Source organism: Netta rufina (assembly GCF_964035555.1).
Source record: "Netta rufina genome assembly, chromosome: 1".
NCBI lineage: Eukaryota > Metazoa > Chordata > Aves > Anseriformes > Anatidae > Netta > Netta rufina.
This window is the reverse complement of record NC_140123.1, coordinates 141,264,583-141,282,518: the sequence shown is the minus strand read 5'-3', so window position 1 is coordinate 141,282,518 and position 17,936 is coordinate 141,264,583. Positions and strand designations below refer to the sequence as shown.

Here is a 17,936-nt window from a genome sequence, read left to right as displayed (position 1 = left end):
TGCCAGTGCCTAAAGGGGCCTGCAGGAGAGCTGGGGAGGGACTCTTGGTCAGGGGGTGCAGTGGTAAGACACGGGGGGATGGTTTGAACCCCCAGCGGGGCGCTTTACACCACGCTTCAGTGGGAATTCCCCCCTCGGGGCCGGGCGGCGCTGCCCACAGCCCGAGGCCGCCCCTCAGGGCAGCCCCGCCCCGCCCCGCCCCGCCCCGCCCCGCCCCGCGCCCTTCCCCCGTGCTGGCCGCGGGGCCGCGCAGGGGCCGCCCGCGGCTTCCGGCACAGGTGACCTCCCCCCCCGGCCGCCCCGCCGCCCCGCCCTCCCGCGGCCTCGCCCACGGGCGCGCTCCGATTGGCTCGCGGCGCTGCTCGTCCGCCGGGCCGCCCAATCGCAACCTCCGCTCCCTCCCCGGCGTCACGGGCGCGCGGACGCCGGGGTTTATAGCGGAGCTCGGGGGGCAACCGCTCAGCGGCGGGAGGAGGGCGGCCGGGGTTGGGGGGGCTCAGTTGTGGGGCGCGGCTGCGGCGGTACGGGCAGGCCGCTGCCCCCTGCGGGTAAGGCGGCCGTTAACGGTTGGGGGGCTCCGTGAGGGGCGGGCCGGGGGCTGTGGGGTGCGCTCTGCTTTCGGGCAGCCCCGAGAGCAAGCGGGGGCTGGCGTGGCGGAGCCGCCCGCGGCTCCTTTGTGCGAGCGGCCGCTGCGTGCTGCTTGTGCCTCCTCACAGCGGCTCCCGCTGCGGCCCCGCGGATCTGAGCGGATTTGTTCTCCTGGGCAGCGCAGTTGGTCTGGGCGGTGAGGTGTTGGCGGAGATGCAGCTTGCTGGGGGCTGTGCTTTGTTCAGTTCGTTCAGGGCTGCGCTGTGCGGCTCTTGCTGTAAGCCTGGTGTCTGGCTCAGTGCTGTGTCTGTGCCTGCTATAAGTTGATTTCTTTGCGTAGTGTGCAGCTGGTGACTGTGAGTGGAAGAAGTGGGACGTGCAAGGGATTTAAACTGAGATGCTCCTTGTGCTACGTAAAACTCGAGCCTCTTCTGTGTGAGGTCAGGCTTTACCTTGTATTTACCAACTCTCTGTTGTGTATCAGACAACACCTGCTGATATTACGTAGAACTTTAGTAGCTCTTAGCTCCGCAAAGCCTCTGAGCTGTGCCAGTTGTTGGAAGCTATTGCTGGGGAGCTGTTGCATGGCATCACACGAGGACACACGGTCTTTCCTTGCATGGTGAGGCATGTTGCTCCAGAGCTGGTCAGTTTGGGTGTTGGACCAGGGTGATTTCCTGAGCCAGGGATGCCCCAGGGTGGTGGAGTGACCTCCTGGAAGCACTTGCATGGGTTGTGAAAGCTACCACTTGAAGAATATGCAGCTCTGGGGTGTGCTAATGACTGCAGATATGCACAAGGAAGGTGTGACACCCTGTGTATTTACTAGCACTTGCAGGGTCACTGTCTGGACAGAGTGGTGGGCACTTGACTGAGAGTGAAGGCTGCAGCTCCATCTGGGGTTTCTTCCACCTCCCAAGAGTTGCTGACGCTTCTACCCAGACAGAGCTGCTGGAGGGAGAGGCTGCAGTGCCCAGCTCAGAGTGCAGGCAGCACCCAGACCTTTCCCTTTTGGTGGGGTGGGCAGCAAACCTGCCTGCAAAATGCCTCTGTGGGTAGAGGGCTTCCTGCAAGAGGTGGTAAGGCTGTGATATCAGGAAAGCTGAGGAGGAGTTAGGTGGTTCCACTTGTCTGCAGTGAACTCACAGCCAAAAGCTTGCCTTCAAGCCCTTAGAGAAGGGAGTGAAAATGGAGAGAAAAAAAAAAGCAATGGAAGCTTCTTACAGCAAAGAGCAGCAGGAGGAAGAGATTTCCCCTGATGCCTGAGGTGCCCTTGCAGAACCCCAGGACTGCAGAGAAGGAGCAGTTGCGTCAAGGGAGGTGCAGGTGTTGACTGAGCCAGCTTTGTCTGTTCACTCTATCTTGACCAGTCCAACCAAGAAACAGATGGGTGATAGTAGTAAGAGACTCTATTCTCATTTTGCCTATTTGCTGAGCTGACCTACTTGCAAGAGGTTTGCCTATGTGGCTTTTATTAGGGCTATTGCCAAGAGACTGCTGGGTCTCGTACATCCCACAGATAGCTGTCCATTGTTACTTTAATGTGGGCACCAACAATGCTGTCAAGCAGTCCAAGGCATATTGTGGAGGACTTCAGAGCATCTCTCTAAGAGGCTCTGGAGCACAGGTGGCTCAGTTTACTGACTTAGTGGTTTGATGCCAGAGCAGCAATAGATGCCCAGAACCAGGGAAGGGCTCAGACCAGCAGCAGAGTGCCTGAAGAGCAGCACAGAGGAATGTCAGCCATTTCATCAAATAAAAGTTTCATTAGGAACCAATCTTAAGTGCTTCTACTTGAATGCATGCGCCAAGGAAAATTAGAGGAACTGGGAGTTTCGGTTCAGTCTCCAGGCTGTGGTATCACTGGCCTCAGTGAGATGCGGTGGGGTGGCTTGCCTGTCTGGAGATGGGTGGGATAGGTGGTTTGGGGCTCTTCAGGAGAGATGGGGAAGGAGAGGAGGAGGGGTAGTCCTTGTGTTAGGGAATGCCTTGGCTGCGTGGAGCCTGGGTACTGGTGATGAAAGGGTTGAGTCTCTGGATGGGAGTCAGGGAAAAGGCAGGCTGGTGTGGGGGAGAAGACCAGTATGGCTGAACAGAGCTTCTGGAACTGAACACAAAAATTTGTGTACCCTGGAAAAAGGGATGGGCAGCACAGGAGAACTGCAGCACTATTGTCAAGCTGCGCAGGGTGAGAATTAGGCTGAAGCCCAGTTGAAACTCAATTTGGCTAGTGCAGTAAAAGACAATTAAATGCTTTTATGTATCAACAATAAAAGGAGGATTAAGGAGAATCTCCTTTACTGTATGTGAGGGGAAATCTAGTGATGAAAGATAAGGCTGGGGTACTTAATGCATTTTTTTTTGCCTTGGTTTTTATTAGTAAGGCCAGTTGTTCCCAGGGTACACGGCCTCCTCAATTGGAAGACTGACAGGGAAAGAGGTAAGTAACAATCCCTACAATCCAATGGGGTGACCTACTACATCTTTGAATGTTTGTAAGTGTGGGGCTGGATGGAATTCATCTGAGGGTACTGAAGGAGCTGGTGGAGGTGCTTGCCTTGCCAAGCCTCTTTCAGTAATTTGTTAGCAGTCCTGGCTAACTGGGGAGGTTCAAGTTGACTGGAAATTAGCAAATGTGACTCTGATCTGCAAGAAGAGTTAGAAAGGAGGATCCAGGGAATTACAGTGTGACCTCATTACCAGGGAAGGTTATGGAGCAGATCATCTCAAATGCCATTGCATGGCATGCATGGGACAATTGAGTGATCAAAAAGAGCCAGCGTGTGTTTATAAAGGGCAGGTCCTGCCTGACTAACCTGATCTCCTTTTGTGACAAGATGACCTGTTTAGTAGGTGAGGGAAAGGCTGTGGGTGGTGTTTACCTGGGTTGTAGTAAAGCATTTGACATCACTTACTACAGTGCTCTGCTGGAGAAACTAGCTGCTTATGGCTTGGATGGGTGGCTAGGGTGAAGAAATCAAAGCCACAGTGAATGGAGTTCAAGCCAGTTGATAGCTGGTCACCAGGAGTGTTTTCTAGGCCTCTGTCTTGGAGTTAGTTTTGTTTAACACTTCCCTCAATGATCAGCATGAGGGGACCAAATCCACCCACAGTAAGTTTGCAGACTGGACATGGGGAAGATCTTCAGAGAGGGTGGTCAGTCATGGGAACAGACTGCCCAAGGAAGTGGAGTTGCCACTTCTGGAGGTGCCACTTCTGCATCTTCATGTGAGGGACATAGTTTAGTGATGGGACTCAATGGGGCCAGGCTGGTGGCTGGATTCTTTTGAAGGTCTCTTCTAACCCAGATTTTTCTGTCCTTGTGGATGTAGAGGAGAGCTTAAGGTGCTGTTGGCATGTCTAGTTTGATGTTGGTTGTAATGGTGGGGGTTGGCCTGTTCTCCCACGTGCCTGGTGACAGGACGAGGGGGAATGGGCTTAAGTTGAGCCAGGGGAGTTTTAGGTTAGATGTTAGGAAGAACTTCTTCACTGAAAGGGTTGTTAGACATTGGAACAGGCTGCCCAGGGAAGTGGTGGAGTCACCATCCCTGGAAGTCTTCAAAAGACGTTTAGATGTAGAGCTTAGGGATATGGTTTAGTGGGGACTGTTAGCGTTAGGTCAGAGGTTGGACTCGATGATCTTGAGGTCTCTTCCAACCTAGAAATTCTGTGATTCTGTGATTCTGTGATTCTGTAATGAAATCAACTTACATGCTTTTTGAAAGTGTTTGGTAAAAATCAATGCTGATGTTGTTGTGGGTGCTTCCCAAAACCCAGGCTGTGTGGGTCTAACTCATACTACAGATGGGCCTGAATTTGAGCCATGTGGAATGTGACTGAAGCAGCTCCAAACAATTTATGAATATTACATAAATATTTAATTTCTGGGAATCCAGTCCTAAGTTAGGTCACAGTCCTTTACCCATTAAGACAACCCTGAATTCCAGTTCTATAGTTCTCTGAAATAGAGGAAGGTGCTGTTTGACCTCATGGATGTGTAGCTGTATTTATTGAAGATAAAATGTAAAATGCTAATTTTACCTATGGAAAAAGTAGAATCATAAAACCCAGCCTGTAAGAACAGAAGTGGAAAATGGGCTTTAAAGTCAGGCAGAGGGATGGGACTCATTGTTAAATGAGTTCTGGGCTCCATGAGATGAGGGCTCACTAGCTGTGCATCCTAGGGTTGTGTTGTGGCACTTGTGTGGTGGAATGGTTGAGGAGGTAGCCTGGAGAAAAATGGAGCAGAGATTAGCAGATGAGGAGTGCTGGGGAGAAAATTGGAGGAAACAAGTTATGTGGAACATAATTATAGTCAAATCTCATTTGAGAAAGCAAATAAGGTTTTGTGGTGGCTTTCTCCAATTGCTGAGACTCACAGATGGTGTCTGTGTGCCTGCATTCCCTTGGAGCTGGTGTGGGCCTGGGCAGCTCTTGAGCTTTGGCTCCATGTCTTGCCTCTAATTTCATGAGTCACCACAGAGTGAGGTCTGCCTCTCTGATTGGGAGCCACTGCTGTTGAATGAGGCTCTATTTAAGCACTTGATGGAGATCTGTAGGCAGGAACACCTTGTGCAAATCTACCACTAATCAATTGGGTAAGTGGGCTTGTCCTAGCAAGCTGGGTGGAGGACAGTGCTTTTCCTTGCATGTGGGGGTGGAAAGGAATTCAAGTCCAGGAGACCTCACAGGTAAAAACATACTCACCAGACATTATTAGTCTTAGGTTGTTTTCATCCTGATAGTTGTCTGCTCTTTGCTGCCATATTAATATTTGTAATGCATTATCTGTGGGTTGTGTTTGTGTGTCCCATCTATGCCTAGATGCCTCATTGCTAGATGCCAGACCCATCTTCATCTGTGCCAAGCTGCACCCGCCATGGCTAAGTACAAGCTTGTTCTCCTAAGACATGGGGAAGGAGCCTGGAACAAGGAGAATCGCTTCTGCAGCTGGGTGGACCAGAAGTTGAGCAGTGATGGGATAAAGGAAGCTCAGAACTGTGGCAAGCACCTTAAAGCCCTGGGCTTTGAGTTTGACCTCGTCTTCACCTCTGTACTCAGACGCTCCATCCAGACTGCATGGCTGATCCTGGAAGAGATGGGCCAGGAGTGGGTCCCCATTCAGAGCTCATGGCGACTGAATGAGCGCCACTACGGTGCACTGATCGGTCTCAACAGAGCAGAGATGGCTCTGAATCATGGGGAAGAGCAAGTGAAAATCTGGAGGAGAAGCTATGATGTTACGCCACCTCCCATAACTGAATCTCATCCCTACTACGAAGAGATCTACAATGACCGCCGGTATAAATGCGGTGATGTCTCCCAGGATCATCTTCCAAAGGCTGAAAGTCTAAAAGATGTGCTTGATAGACTCCTTCCCTATTGGAATGAAAAGATAGTGCCAGAACTCAAAAGTGGCAAAATGATCCTTATATCTGCTCACGGCAACAGCAGCAGGGCACTGCTCAAGCATGTGGAAGGTAAGGGTCTTCCTCTTAGCTGTCCTTCCCCTCTTCCCTACACACCTGTGTGGAGTCCCGCATTTTTCTCTATAGCATATTGCTCATCTGGACAGTGTAATGTTTAATGTCTGTGGTCTGTAAGGAGAGTGGAAAGCTGACCTACTGGAACAGGATTCAAACTGGGGGCTGAAGAGAGGTGACGAAGAATCAGTTGGGTTAATGTAGTTGAAGAGCACCGCACTTCCCCTTCTTTTAGCTGCTCATTTTAAACAAGTGTATTCAGACTAACTTTGAGGTTAGTCTAGACAAACTCTTCAGACTGTCTTTTGCATTTATTCAGCTGTTTTGCCAGAAGGGTTGAAGTTATAATCTGTTTATTAAAGAAGCATTGCTTTAACATGGTGAAATAAACCATCCTGGGTTGCAGGATGTGTTCTTGACTTTATTGTGGTACGTTCCTTTTTTTTAAGGATTCAATCCTGGTGATTCTTAAAAGCTTCTGTGACAGGGAGTTCTGTAGGAAGTAGGTACTTGCTAAAGCTTATGAATGTACTGTAATACTTCCAGATATAGAAGATGCCTACCAGTCAACAGCTAAGCTAGTAGCTTAACATAAGGTTTATTATTTGAGACCTGGAAAGTGATTTATTTTTGCTGGATTCTTCCTTCTCTCCCACCTCTTTATAATGACATTGCTTCTAGTATAAGCAATCCTGAACTGGAAGGAAGTCTGTATTTCTTCATGGGCAGCGTAGAATTTAGTGACTACCACGTGCATGAGAGCAGCCTGCTAGGGATGTAGCTGTGAATATGGGCAAACTGGATTTGTGCCCACTCAGTTTTCTCTAGCTGTAAATCCTGTGTACCCTCATAGCTCTGACTCTGTAAGGCATATTTTGCATTCAGGCATGCTGGAACAGTCAGTGCAGCTGATGCTGTAGTGGGAGTCAAAAGCCCAGAGGATAAGCACACCCAGGTGGCTTCCAGAACTACAGAGCCAGTGAATTCTGGGGTACAGATCCCTCAGATGCAGGAGGAAGGCTGGTTCAGCTGGTTCCACTGATGTGGTCAGGATGGCTGTCAATATGTGAAATGATTTAAAACCAGAAGGGATAAAGGGATAAGAGGACCCCCAGCCAGTGCCCCTGCCCTGCCCCTTAAGAACTGCAGCAGTGCAGGAAGCCTTGCTGGCCAAGATGTCTAGGTGTGAGATGCTGCTTTCTGCAGAAACCCCGGGCAGCTGTTCGTGCAGTTATGCACCAAAAGTAGAGAGGACAGCATCAGCAACTGGTAAAGGTTACTTTAAAGTGTGGCTGGACTCCTTTTTGCATTGATATCAGTGAGAGCAGTAAGTTAGAGCCAGCTGCAGAGCTTTTCTGTGAGGCATTTGGAATTAGGTACAATTCTTCAAGAGCTGCCCACATTACAACTATAAAAGAGAAAATAACCAAACAAAGCAGAATTTCTTTTCTGTACTGGACCATGCCTCATCCTTCCCAGTGCATGCCTGCGTAGTTAAATGTGAGGAATCCTTGGCAGAGGATCTAGTTCTTTTCACCAAGGACTGTTCATCAGCTACCACGTGCACAATTGCAGGAGATGTGGTGGCTTTTCTCTGCCCTAAGCAGTGGGGATCTGGATTGCTGCAGAGCTGTCCTGAAGGGTGGTGTGAACAGACCTCTAAGACCTGATATTGCCACCTGCATTTTTTGCTTATCTTCAACCTATATCTAGTTAAGAGGTGTCTTGTCTGTTTTCATGACTTTCTCTTTTTCTCCTGAAAGGCTGTGAGCTGCTCTGGAGCCTTGCTGGAGCTGGACCTCATCCAACAGTGTTTAAAGCTTGTTAGTCTGTTGTACTTCTAGCACCCACTGTGGAGTGGGCTTTATTTCGTGGGGGCTTTTTATAACAAACTGCCCTACGCTTGCAGGAAGTGTCTAGGCTCCTCTGTCTTCACTGGAGCTGTGTTTTCTTGGGACACTGAGAAAATGGGCTTCAAATGTTTCAAGCAGCAGTCATAAATGACTGCTTGGGTATCTTAGTAACAAGTTAATTGTGGAAGCTGTAGCTCAAGTTCTAAATGGCAATAAATAATTTCACTCAACTTGAGTTGATGAAATAATTCCAGTTGTTCTGATGTGAAACTTAATGTATTTTCTCAAAGATTTTGCAAGTTATCCTTGAACTTCCCATTTTGAAGTGTTTCTTCAAAACAGGCATGCAGTCTTCTGAACCAGAATGTTTTTGTTGTTAATTGAAAAAGCGGCTGTTTTCCACTTGCACACAAAAATCATCAGAGCAGTGGAATGTCAGGCGAACAAGCCTTTGATTGTAGGTTTGGACTTTGTTTGTTTTCTCAGTGCTCAGGGTAGACCTCAATAGGGTAAGTGAGATGTCTGTGGGATCTGTCACAGTTTCCATGTGAGAAGATGTAAAAGTAAAACTGCGGTAGTCTTGCTGAAAACACTTTAACAAAATAAAACAACTGAATGGTCATGTTGTATGCACTCAGATCAGAAACAGCAGTTGCTTAGAGCTTGCTCTTTGGTCCCTGTGGGCTGAGTGACCTCTCCCAGAGGGTGCTGGTGGCCTCTGAGGATGCTGGGCAGTGGTCCTTGTAGGTAAAAGCCCCCTGAATTTAATAAATGCCACTGAGGAGGCAGATGCATGGCTGTTTCGTGTCACAAAGATACAATGTTAGTGGCAGATCCCAGTCATAGTATCCAGGCTTATCTAGTCCTTACAGAATACTCATCTTTGCATCATCTTCAGGTGATCTGTGTGATGATGCTGGTAATCACTGCCAATTAAGCTGGCAAAGGAGTGGCATCATCCCACTCTCTGGCTGTGCTCCTGTTTTTCTTGTGAGCTTGTTGGGCATTTTTGAGTTAGCTTTGTCTCTAAACTGGCAAAACCAGCAAGGAGTGGGTAGCTTTCTGCCCCCTTGGTGGCTTGAGTCTCTTCAGGGAAGAGGGTGGCAAGTGCCTGCGGGTAGTGCAGGAAGGTTGGAACAGATCTGGAGCTGCGAGGGCATGGCTTTGGAGACCAACTGTTTGTGACTTCCAAAGCTGGAGTGTGAGGAAGACCTGTGGAGTCGCATCATCTTGAGCAGACTGGTCTGGGGCACGTTTGTGAGAAGGTGGTGATCTTTTCTACAAACTCAGGCTAATAGAGAGAAGAGTTCATCGTAGTGCCCTACCAGGCAGAAAGGCAGTGATATTAGCATATCAGGCCTCTTGCTTGAGGGAATTTGAACAGTGCTTCAGCCAGAGATGGGATCTTTTGCCAAAGCCCTGTCAAGAACAAGGTGTATGCTGGCAGGCTCCGGAGTTGCATGCTCAGAATTGTTGGTCACAGTGTTGCTGTGAGTTCCTGGCTGTGGTAGTGTGGCCTGGGTCACTTCTGAAGGACTGTGGGCCTCTTTCACCCTAATGGCATAGCTGGGAGCTAATCAGATCTAATCTGTGACTGCTGGGGAGTTTAAGGCAGGCTGTGAGTCCTCTACTGCATGACAATACTGTAGATCATGGTTTTTCCTATGCTGTCTCATGGGACTGGCCTCAGTAATGACACCTGTCAAATTCAGGCCATGATCAGGATCTCATTTCCTAATGACATAGGAGAAAAGCTTGGCAGATGTAAGGGTGAAATGTGTTGATAATATGCTGCAGCCATGGTGGTAGCCCATCGTTCCCCAAGTCTGCACAGTGAGATTAGATCCTGTAAAGGTCAAGAGCCAGATCATAACACAGCCTACTTCTGCTACTTCACTGAAGCTAGGTCCTCTGTCAGCCTGCATGCAGCTGGCACCCCTTTAAGAAGGGCAGCATCAGGTCCTGGGTATTTAACTTAGACTAAAGTCACAATATTTTCATTAAGACTGTGGGGAGGATGCAAGGACCTGATCTGGACCTCAAATACAAAGCAGTTCTAGAGGTTACTGCTAGCCAAGGGCACGTTGCTGGCTCATGTCCAGTTGGTGCCCACCGGGACCCCCAGGCCCTTTTCTGCCAAGCTGCTTTCCAGCTGGGCGGCCCCCAGCATGTCCTGGTGCCTGGGGCTGTTCCTCCCCAGGGGCAGAGCTCTGCGCTTCTCCTCGTGGGACTCCATGGGCTTCTGTCAGCCCACTTCTCCAGCCCTGGTTCCTCTGGGTGGCAACAAGGCCTTCTGGTGTATCAGCTGCTCCTTCAGGTTTTGTCATCTGGCAGTACATTTTTTTTTTGCCCCATCATCCAGATTATTACTGATGTTGAACAGGCCTGGACCCATCCCAGGGGTACACCATTAGTTACTTACTGGTCATCATTTAGTCTTTAGAGCACTGGTCTCCACCCTCAGAGCTCAGCCATTCAGCCAACTTCCAGTCAAGGTCTTTGACCAGCTCTTCAAACTACGTTGGCGTTTTTGTTGCTCTGACTATAAGAATGGGAGGAAGATGTGGGAAGAATATGGGAGGGAGAAGCTGAACCATCTCTTGTGGGATTTGGCTGTAGGTGCTGAAAACTAAGCCCCATGGGGTTTGTCTCTGCAGGACTTGCCAGGGTGCCAGTACTTCAGAGCTACCAGATAAAAGTGAACTTTTAAGCTTGAGATTTGTGGAGAAATGTACTCTGTAGTAAATCTGTGAAGATAATACTGAAGGACTGTCTACCAGTCAAAGTCCCCCCCCTGTGTATTTCACACCTTGAAGAGAAGTAGCAGCCTGTTTGATCATCCAGATCAGTTAAATGAAGTTTAAGTGAGGTGGAATAGTTCTAAATGTGACTCTGAAAAATCTTTAAGTACTGCAGCAAATTCTTATGATCATGTACCTAACTGCTTCCTGCCGTACAGCTAATAAAGAACCAATGCTTCAGAGGTGCTCAAACGAACATGGAGAATGCCCACTTGAAGAAGGTGGCTGACCAGTCAGCATTTTATCTGACCTCCTAAAGAAGGCTCTGAGTACTTTGGTAATGTCTGTATTCTCATGACTACTTTCTTAGGGATGATTAAACCTCTCTGGGGGAAAATCTGCTTCCAGCAGCATGGACTCAGCCCTGCTGAAGAATACTTAAGCATCAGTATTACACTAGAGGGAAGAGTGTTGCTGCTTCAATGGTCTCATTTCCTGTGGCACCTCATAGTCAGCAGCTGAGTTCTTGTCCTCACTTCGCTCTCCTTCATGTATGAGATTGGATGCAGTTGTAACACAGGCCAGGTCAAATGAAATGCAGGAAAAGGTCACTGTGCTATAGTTAAAGCACATGAAGTAACCAGATAGCAGTTTAGCTTGCTCTTGGAAGGGCCAGAGTGTAAGATGTGATCTCTTACTGTCTTCCTAGCCTGCTGGGGGTATTCTCCGGGCATTTTGCTTGCAACTGAGGGGCTTGTGTTAAGCCTGATCAGTATCTCTCTGGCTGGAGAAAAGTGCTGTACAAATAGAGTAACAATGCTGAAATAAAGCAGCAGGACACTATTGGCTCTTCAGGATTTTCATGTCTCAACCCAAAACTCCAGCCTTCTGCCTGTGAGGCAATGCTTCCACAGGAGGAAGAATCCCAGTGAGAAAGCCAACATTCTTGCCACAGCCTGTTTATCCCAGGCTGTACTTCTTATTTGTACATCCATACTGGTTGTCTCTGGTGTGGTCGCTGTGTTTGCCACAAAGGTAAAATGCGTTTGAGTCTGTGTAGCAACAGCCACTTTTATTTAATCCAGATTTAGAGGAAACCTTTAAATATCCAGGCAGCTGACTGCATTGTGGTTTGCCTAAATTCTCCTGTATGACTTCATCTGCTTTGTTTAAATCCGGATGGTTTAGTGTGGGAGGCTGAATGAGAGGTGGGCAGAATGCTTCCTAGGGCCAGATTTTTGGTGGATAGGTGGTGATGTGTATGTTGTTAAAATCTGTGTTTAAGAACCATGAAAATAAGATCTCAGACAACTTGGCTGCTTGTTTTACAAACCAAAGTCCTTAAGGAAAATGTTTGTGCCTAGTAAATGGACTTTCCCGTTGTGCATGGTTACAAAACTGTAGATGCTCCTTGGTGCTGTGATGTAGGTCTGGGTTCCTACTTCCTATAACACGTGAATTTACCCGTGTATACAGGGATCAATTCAACTGGCCGAGTATGTGACTTTCTTGATGGACTGATGGTTCAATACAAAACAAGGAGCTTCTTGCAAGGGTTTATCTGTTTCTTGCCCCATTTCCTTCTGAAACAGCTGATCTACAGCTAAACCAAGTGCTTGGTTTAACCAAAACAAGAACAGGTCACTGCAAAAACTTTGTGTTTGTGTAGTCTCAGGGTGGTGGCATAAAATGATTGTCACCTCCTGATTACTTTTTTTTTTTTTCTGACCTGCTCTCATACCACTGTTGCTGAGTGGCTAGACTTTGTTTTTCTCAATGTGTTGGCTCTGCTCTTTCACTTAATGTGAAGAGTACTGGTAAATTTGCACCCATGTGTTAGGAGAGCCACCTGTTTTGTCAGCTGCTCAAGAGAATGTTTTCTTGTCCTGTAGTTTATATGGAGTCATTGTTTTTAGAAGCTTGTGTGATTTTTTTTTTCTTTTTTTTGTAAGCATGAATTACTTGAAGGTGTCCTGCTTCTCAACAGCAGACAGGCTGAGACCTCAAGTGCTTCTTAAAGCAGAGATGGAAGGGGAAATGCTGACATTCCTCCAATTCTGGACAGAAGAAAGTTGATGTTATCAGGAATAATGTCTCCAGTCATTGCTCTTTAATGCAAACATTTAAACTTATTAAAATTTTTACTAGAGGCTTGGTCTCAAAATTCACTTGATGCTTTAGACCAGTGTGCTTGATGTCAACATACTCGGTGGTTTCACTAAGACTGGAGCCCCAGAATACTTAAAATGCATGAAATTTTCTCAATAGGTATACCTTATTTTTAGTTTTCCTACATTTGTTTCACTAAGTTGTATAACTTGACTTCCTTCTCTTCTTCTTTCCTTCCTTTGAAAGTGGAAATGGGCATCCTGATCTAGTAATTCTGGGAATAGTACTGTAGGCAAAAAGCCATAAGCATGCTTTTGGGAAATCAGATGTAAGCGGTGATCCCTACAGTGGGAGACTTAAATATTGATTTAAGATGACTGATTTAAGATACTTTCTCCTAAATTCTCTCTCCAGTGGCTTCTCATGCAAATTATCTGTATCCTGTGTCTTTAAAGATAGTTGTATTGGTTACTTATCAGAGGGCTTTATGTTGGAATAACATGTAGGCTGTGATCTGTCCAATTGTGGTATGTGAATTATGAAGATGTAGAGGAGAGCCTATGGCCCCAATGCCCTATATTAAAGGGCAATCTCTTCCTCATTTTCTCATCTGCACGTGAACTGAACAGGCAGTTGTCTTCAGCTTGTCAGAAATTCCTTCCTGTAGCTCTTCTTAAAATGCTAACCAAGCTGGGGTCTAGCTGAAAATGGACCCTTCAGTAGCTGCTGGTGCTGCTGGAGGCTGGAAACAGTTCTTGATTGTTTTAAGACAGGTTAATCTTGGAAATAAGGCTGAGCACATGCAGTTTGGAAGCTGTTCACTAGCTGTAACTGTTTTTTTCTCTTTGGCAGGCATCTCTGATGAGGACATCATCAATGTTACGCTCCCCACTGGTGTGCCCATACTTCTTGAACTTGATGAGAATCTGCGCCCTCTGGGCCCTCACCAGTTTCTTGGTGATCAGGAAGCTATCCAAGCTGCCATCAAAAAAGTGGAAGATCAAGGGAAAGTAAAATCTACTGAGAAATAAAATCCTACTGATGAACACAATTATTTTTAAAATGTATGTTAGTAAGTGATAACTTCCATATGACTGCTAGGTTGCACTGTGTGAAAGTCTTAATTTCAAGCAAAGTAATTGGAAGGGACAATTGAGTCTCAGGTTGGCAGATAAAACCTCTGCCTTACAGAAACTGGAATTGAAATCTCAACATGGGGTTATGGATACTGAAAAATGAAATCAAGAGAGCATTTGGGTAATGGAAACTTGAGGGGCAGTCTGCCCTAGAACTGGGATTGAGGAAGTCCCAGGACAGAAAAAAGGGATATGCTATTGCCATCTACCAATAACTAGAGCTGATCTGTTAAGTGCTGTACAGCACCAGCTTACTGGACTAATTAAGTCCAGGTTGTTATAGGCACTAACACTTTTTCACTGACAGTGGTGTCAAGTAACAGTAACCCAGTATGATTCTTTGTCAATGGCCATGGCAGTCTTTCACAACACTTCCAACTGTATAACTCTTCCTCCTTTTCTTTGGAGGTCTCCCAAGGCCAGTTCATGATCCTGAGGTGAATTTTGTAGTGCTGTTTGGACTGTTACAGCTACCACAGTTGTCTTACTCTACACTATGCTTCAATTTTTTGAGGAATCTAGAATCAGGAATATCCCTCTTTCACCATCTTTATGAAGTCTAGCATGACTGCATTTTGCTGGTTGCAGTAATGAGATCTAACTTGGACTAACCACAGACTAAGCACAAATTTTCCTGCTCAATGTTTAAATGATAACTTAGTCCTTTAGGAGGAACCCAAACAGCTTTGAAACACAAATAACATGTACTAGGGACTTGATCAGTTGTTAAAATCATTCATGTTTACCTCAGTGAAACTTCATGTATGAAACCCCTCTCCAAACTTTCCTGAATTGCAAGGAACAGAGAAATCTGTCCCATAGTGATACAGCTATAATATTGTTTGTACTGATTTCTCTGGAGGGCAAGGAAGTGATGGGTAAGATGTGAAAGGTGATATGAGCTGCACACAGTTCACACAGCTGTCAAGCTTATCAGGGAAGGTTATGCTGCAGTGCTTGGAAGTAATTTCTTATAAAGCTTTCCTCGCAGTCATAGCTGAATTCCTGCAGTGACCTTGCTTCTCTGCTTGGCGCTAGGCGTGAGCAGTTTGCTGTTGCTGGGTGTAATACAGTGTTCAGGCTGGGTAGTTCTGGTTTCACTTGCAACTGTGAAACTATTGTTACTTATATTTAGGTCTGACTCAATGTCTTAACATTTGAGCATCTAAATTCTGATCCCAGTTACCAGCACGGGTGGCACTTGTATATGCTGTATGAGCTGAATGTGTTCTCAGCATGGCCCAGCTACAAATCCAAGAAGCTGATGAGAGTTGCTTTGGTATGATGGTATAAACACTTTAGAAATCCTAGAGGAGCTCCTTTGTAGTGAGCAGTTCTGTGGCTCGCTTTGGAAGTGTGAAGATGTCTTTTCCTTTGAGAAGAGCCGTGTGATGGTGTTGTGCTTCTAACAATCTCCCTGCTGTGTGGAGGGAGCCTTTCCAGGTCAGATACCAGCTCACCTTAGTGTAGTGTGTATATCATGAAAGACTTACAGGCTAGATTGTAGTTTCTCTTACCTGAATAATGCTTGGGCTTCACTTGGTTTATTTTGCAGCCCTTGCAATAGGAACAAGTTCCTTGTTTTTTCTTAAAGATAGTAATAAACTTAAAGCTGGTAGGTTGCTTCTCTTTTTGTACAAATCAGGATATTCATTTTTCCTCTGAAACCCTGTTAGCAGCTTCCCTGCTACTAGATTTGTGACACTGGTTGACTTCTTTCTGGGTTTTTAGCTTTCAGTGCGTAGTTTCTGATCTTGATTAATACTTTGAGTCAGTGTTGTAGAGCTGCATTGTTGATTAGAAAACATTTACCTGTCAATGCCGTGTGGGAGGACCCCTGGCACTGAAGTGATGTTTCTCCAAACATTCAATAATGTATGAAGTCTTTTTACCAAGTAAAAATCACTGTAGAATCATTAACAAGGCAAATCTAGCCACGTGTCAGCAGTGGGAGCTGCATGCATCAGGATGTGAGCTTACAGAGTGTGGCTGTGAGTGCCTGTATCCTTTTGGCATTGTAGTATTGTAATGTAGGACTTCGTGAGGGCTTGAAAATAGCTGGGACTGCATGAATAAGAAGGTGGATCACTGTGAAGGGCATTCATATTTCTTTCTGCAGCTGGCTGGATGGAGTTTGACTGAAAGCAGCCTTTCCAGATCTGTGGATGGTAAGAAAACAGTGATGTTTCCAGGTAGCACTGTTTCTGCAGTGCTTCTCAGGACAGGAATAGTGATAGTGCCCTAGGAGGTTGGACTTCATCTGCTTTGGTTGTGATGACAGGATTTTATGTGCACACTTGGCAGCAATACCACATCACAAAAGTATCAGGTGGAACCAACTGGGGATTTCATTGTGCTCTAAGATTATTTTAACACCTTGCAGTACTTGTTTCTAAATAGTCTTGTAATTAAACTTGACTCATAAAACATGTATATTGAAAAGAAACCAGCTTTCAACAGTTGGATCAGGAAGGATGCCTGCTCTTCAGGCATAGCTACATTAGAAGAACTGAGAATCTTGCTGCTGCTGGCTTTATAAATCAGTGGTTGGAAAACATTTTTATGCATGTTTGAGTACACCTCAAAGTCCTGTAAAGGTAACCAGTGTCACTACAATGGAAGTTATGGATGTGGTTGACTGGATTTACTTCTGTATTTTTTAACTTGTGGATCAATAGAAGTAATAGCTCTAGAGTAACTTTTGAAAACCTTTTGTAAATATGGTAGAGCTGAGAGGTTCTTTATAACTCAATAAATTCACCTGAAATAGAATTTAACTTGGCTTCAGTGTGTCTGTCTTCTAATGCCTTCCACTTTGCCTCCTTTCTAGGGTGGATAGGTAAATAAAGCTGTGACCTTCAGGGGCCTGGAGCTCAAATCAAGCAGTACTTGATCGCATATCATGTGGTCAGTTGGATAAAAATAGTTGAAGCAAACACTGCCTCATCTTTGTGTGAAGAAGTCCGGCTGGAAGGGAACACATACCTATTTGAAACTATGGGGACACTTGCATAGGAATAGCAAGTTAAACACAATTAGTTCCAGAACACTGGAGCTGAACAAATGTGCACTGTCCATGTTCGCTCTTTATAAAAAGCACTATTTGATGGTGTGCTCAAAATTGTAGCTTCTGGACATGAAGCCAACTCCTTGACTCTCCAAAAGACTAATGTCAAGCACAGTTCTGACTCCAACAAGAAGTGCAGGGGACTGCGGGGCTGCATTGATCTTCATGCAGAAGGCCTTATGTATTGCACTGGGAGGCAGTAAAGGCCTTACAGGTGGAACATTCAGGTAGAAATGGGAAGATACAACTGTGGCTTAAAGCAGAAGTATACTGAAGAAAATGACCTTTCAAAAGCTAGTCTTAAAAAGCTAGTCTTAAAAATCTAGTCTTAGTATGGTATTAAGAGTGGGGAAGAGAGCAAACCTGTCAGAGCTATTTGCATACTGCTGTTTAATGCTTCTGAGGTGGTGTGGAAGTGCTGCCAACTAATTGAATGTCTATGGATGTTAAGATATATCCCCCACATCCTTTGCTCTCTGTGCCAATCACCTTTTGTACTTTGCTCTTAGTTAAACTCTGCCTTGTTTATACCTCACACCTCAAACTCTTCCTGAGTTATGCCTGCTCTTTCCTGTGTTGGGAAAAGATCATCTAAAGACGGGCTTGGCTGAGTCCTCCTTGCCTTCTTATTCAAAGTTAGTGTGAAAGAGTTGCTGTGGCCAACCTGGACTCTGTGCAGGGTGAGGAGACAGGCTGTTCAGTCACGTTTTCAAAATTTACACAGCTTTTTTTAGTCTCTGGCGTTGATGAGAACTCAGTGCCAAACCAATCCAGTTCTGCCTCCCCAACTTTGCTGTCATTTTGTTTCAGAGCTGCCAGCTTGCAAAGTTCACAATAAATAGCACTTGGAAATTGCTTTGTCTGTCTTATGTTGGCCACAAACTTTCCTCTGCCTTAAATTCCCAGCAGCAGCAACAACAACAAAGTATGGTGTTAACAGTGCTGCTGCTCAAAGCTCT

At 46.2% G+C, this 17,936-nt stretch overlaps 1 protein-coding gene across 3 annotated transcripts; it reads left to right on the top strand.

Moving 5' to 3' along the window:
- The first annotated feature begins 411 nt into the window (after window positions 1-411).
- On the top strand, window positions 412-16,675 carry BPGM (bisphosphoglycerate mutase). 3 transcript variants are annotated; one of them, XM_084295626.1, is made up of 4 exons: window positions 412-548; window positions 2,969-3,028; window positions 5,413-6,068; window positions 13,627-16,675. In XM_084295626.1, the coding sequence occupies exons 3-4, from the start codon at window positions 5,468-5,470 to the stop codon at window positions 13,803-13,805; spliced, it is 780 nt and encodes a 259-aa protein (XP_084151752.1). In that variant the 5' UTR covers window positions 412-548; window positions 2,969-3,028; window positions 5,413-5,467; the 3' UTR covers window positions 13,806-16,675. The 3 variants fall into 3 exon arrangements, with proteins under 3 accessions (XP_084151752.1, XP_084151754.1, XP_084151753.1); XM_084295627.1 differs by lacking the exon at window positions 412-548 and adding an exon at window positions 2,760-2,776; XM_084295628.1 differs by lacking the exon at window positions 2,969-3,028 and having other exon boundaries at window positions 475-548.
- The last annotated feature ends 1,261 nt before the right edge of the window (window positions 16,676-17,936 follow it).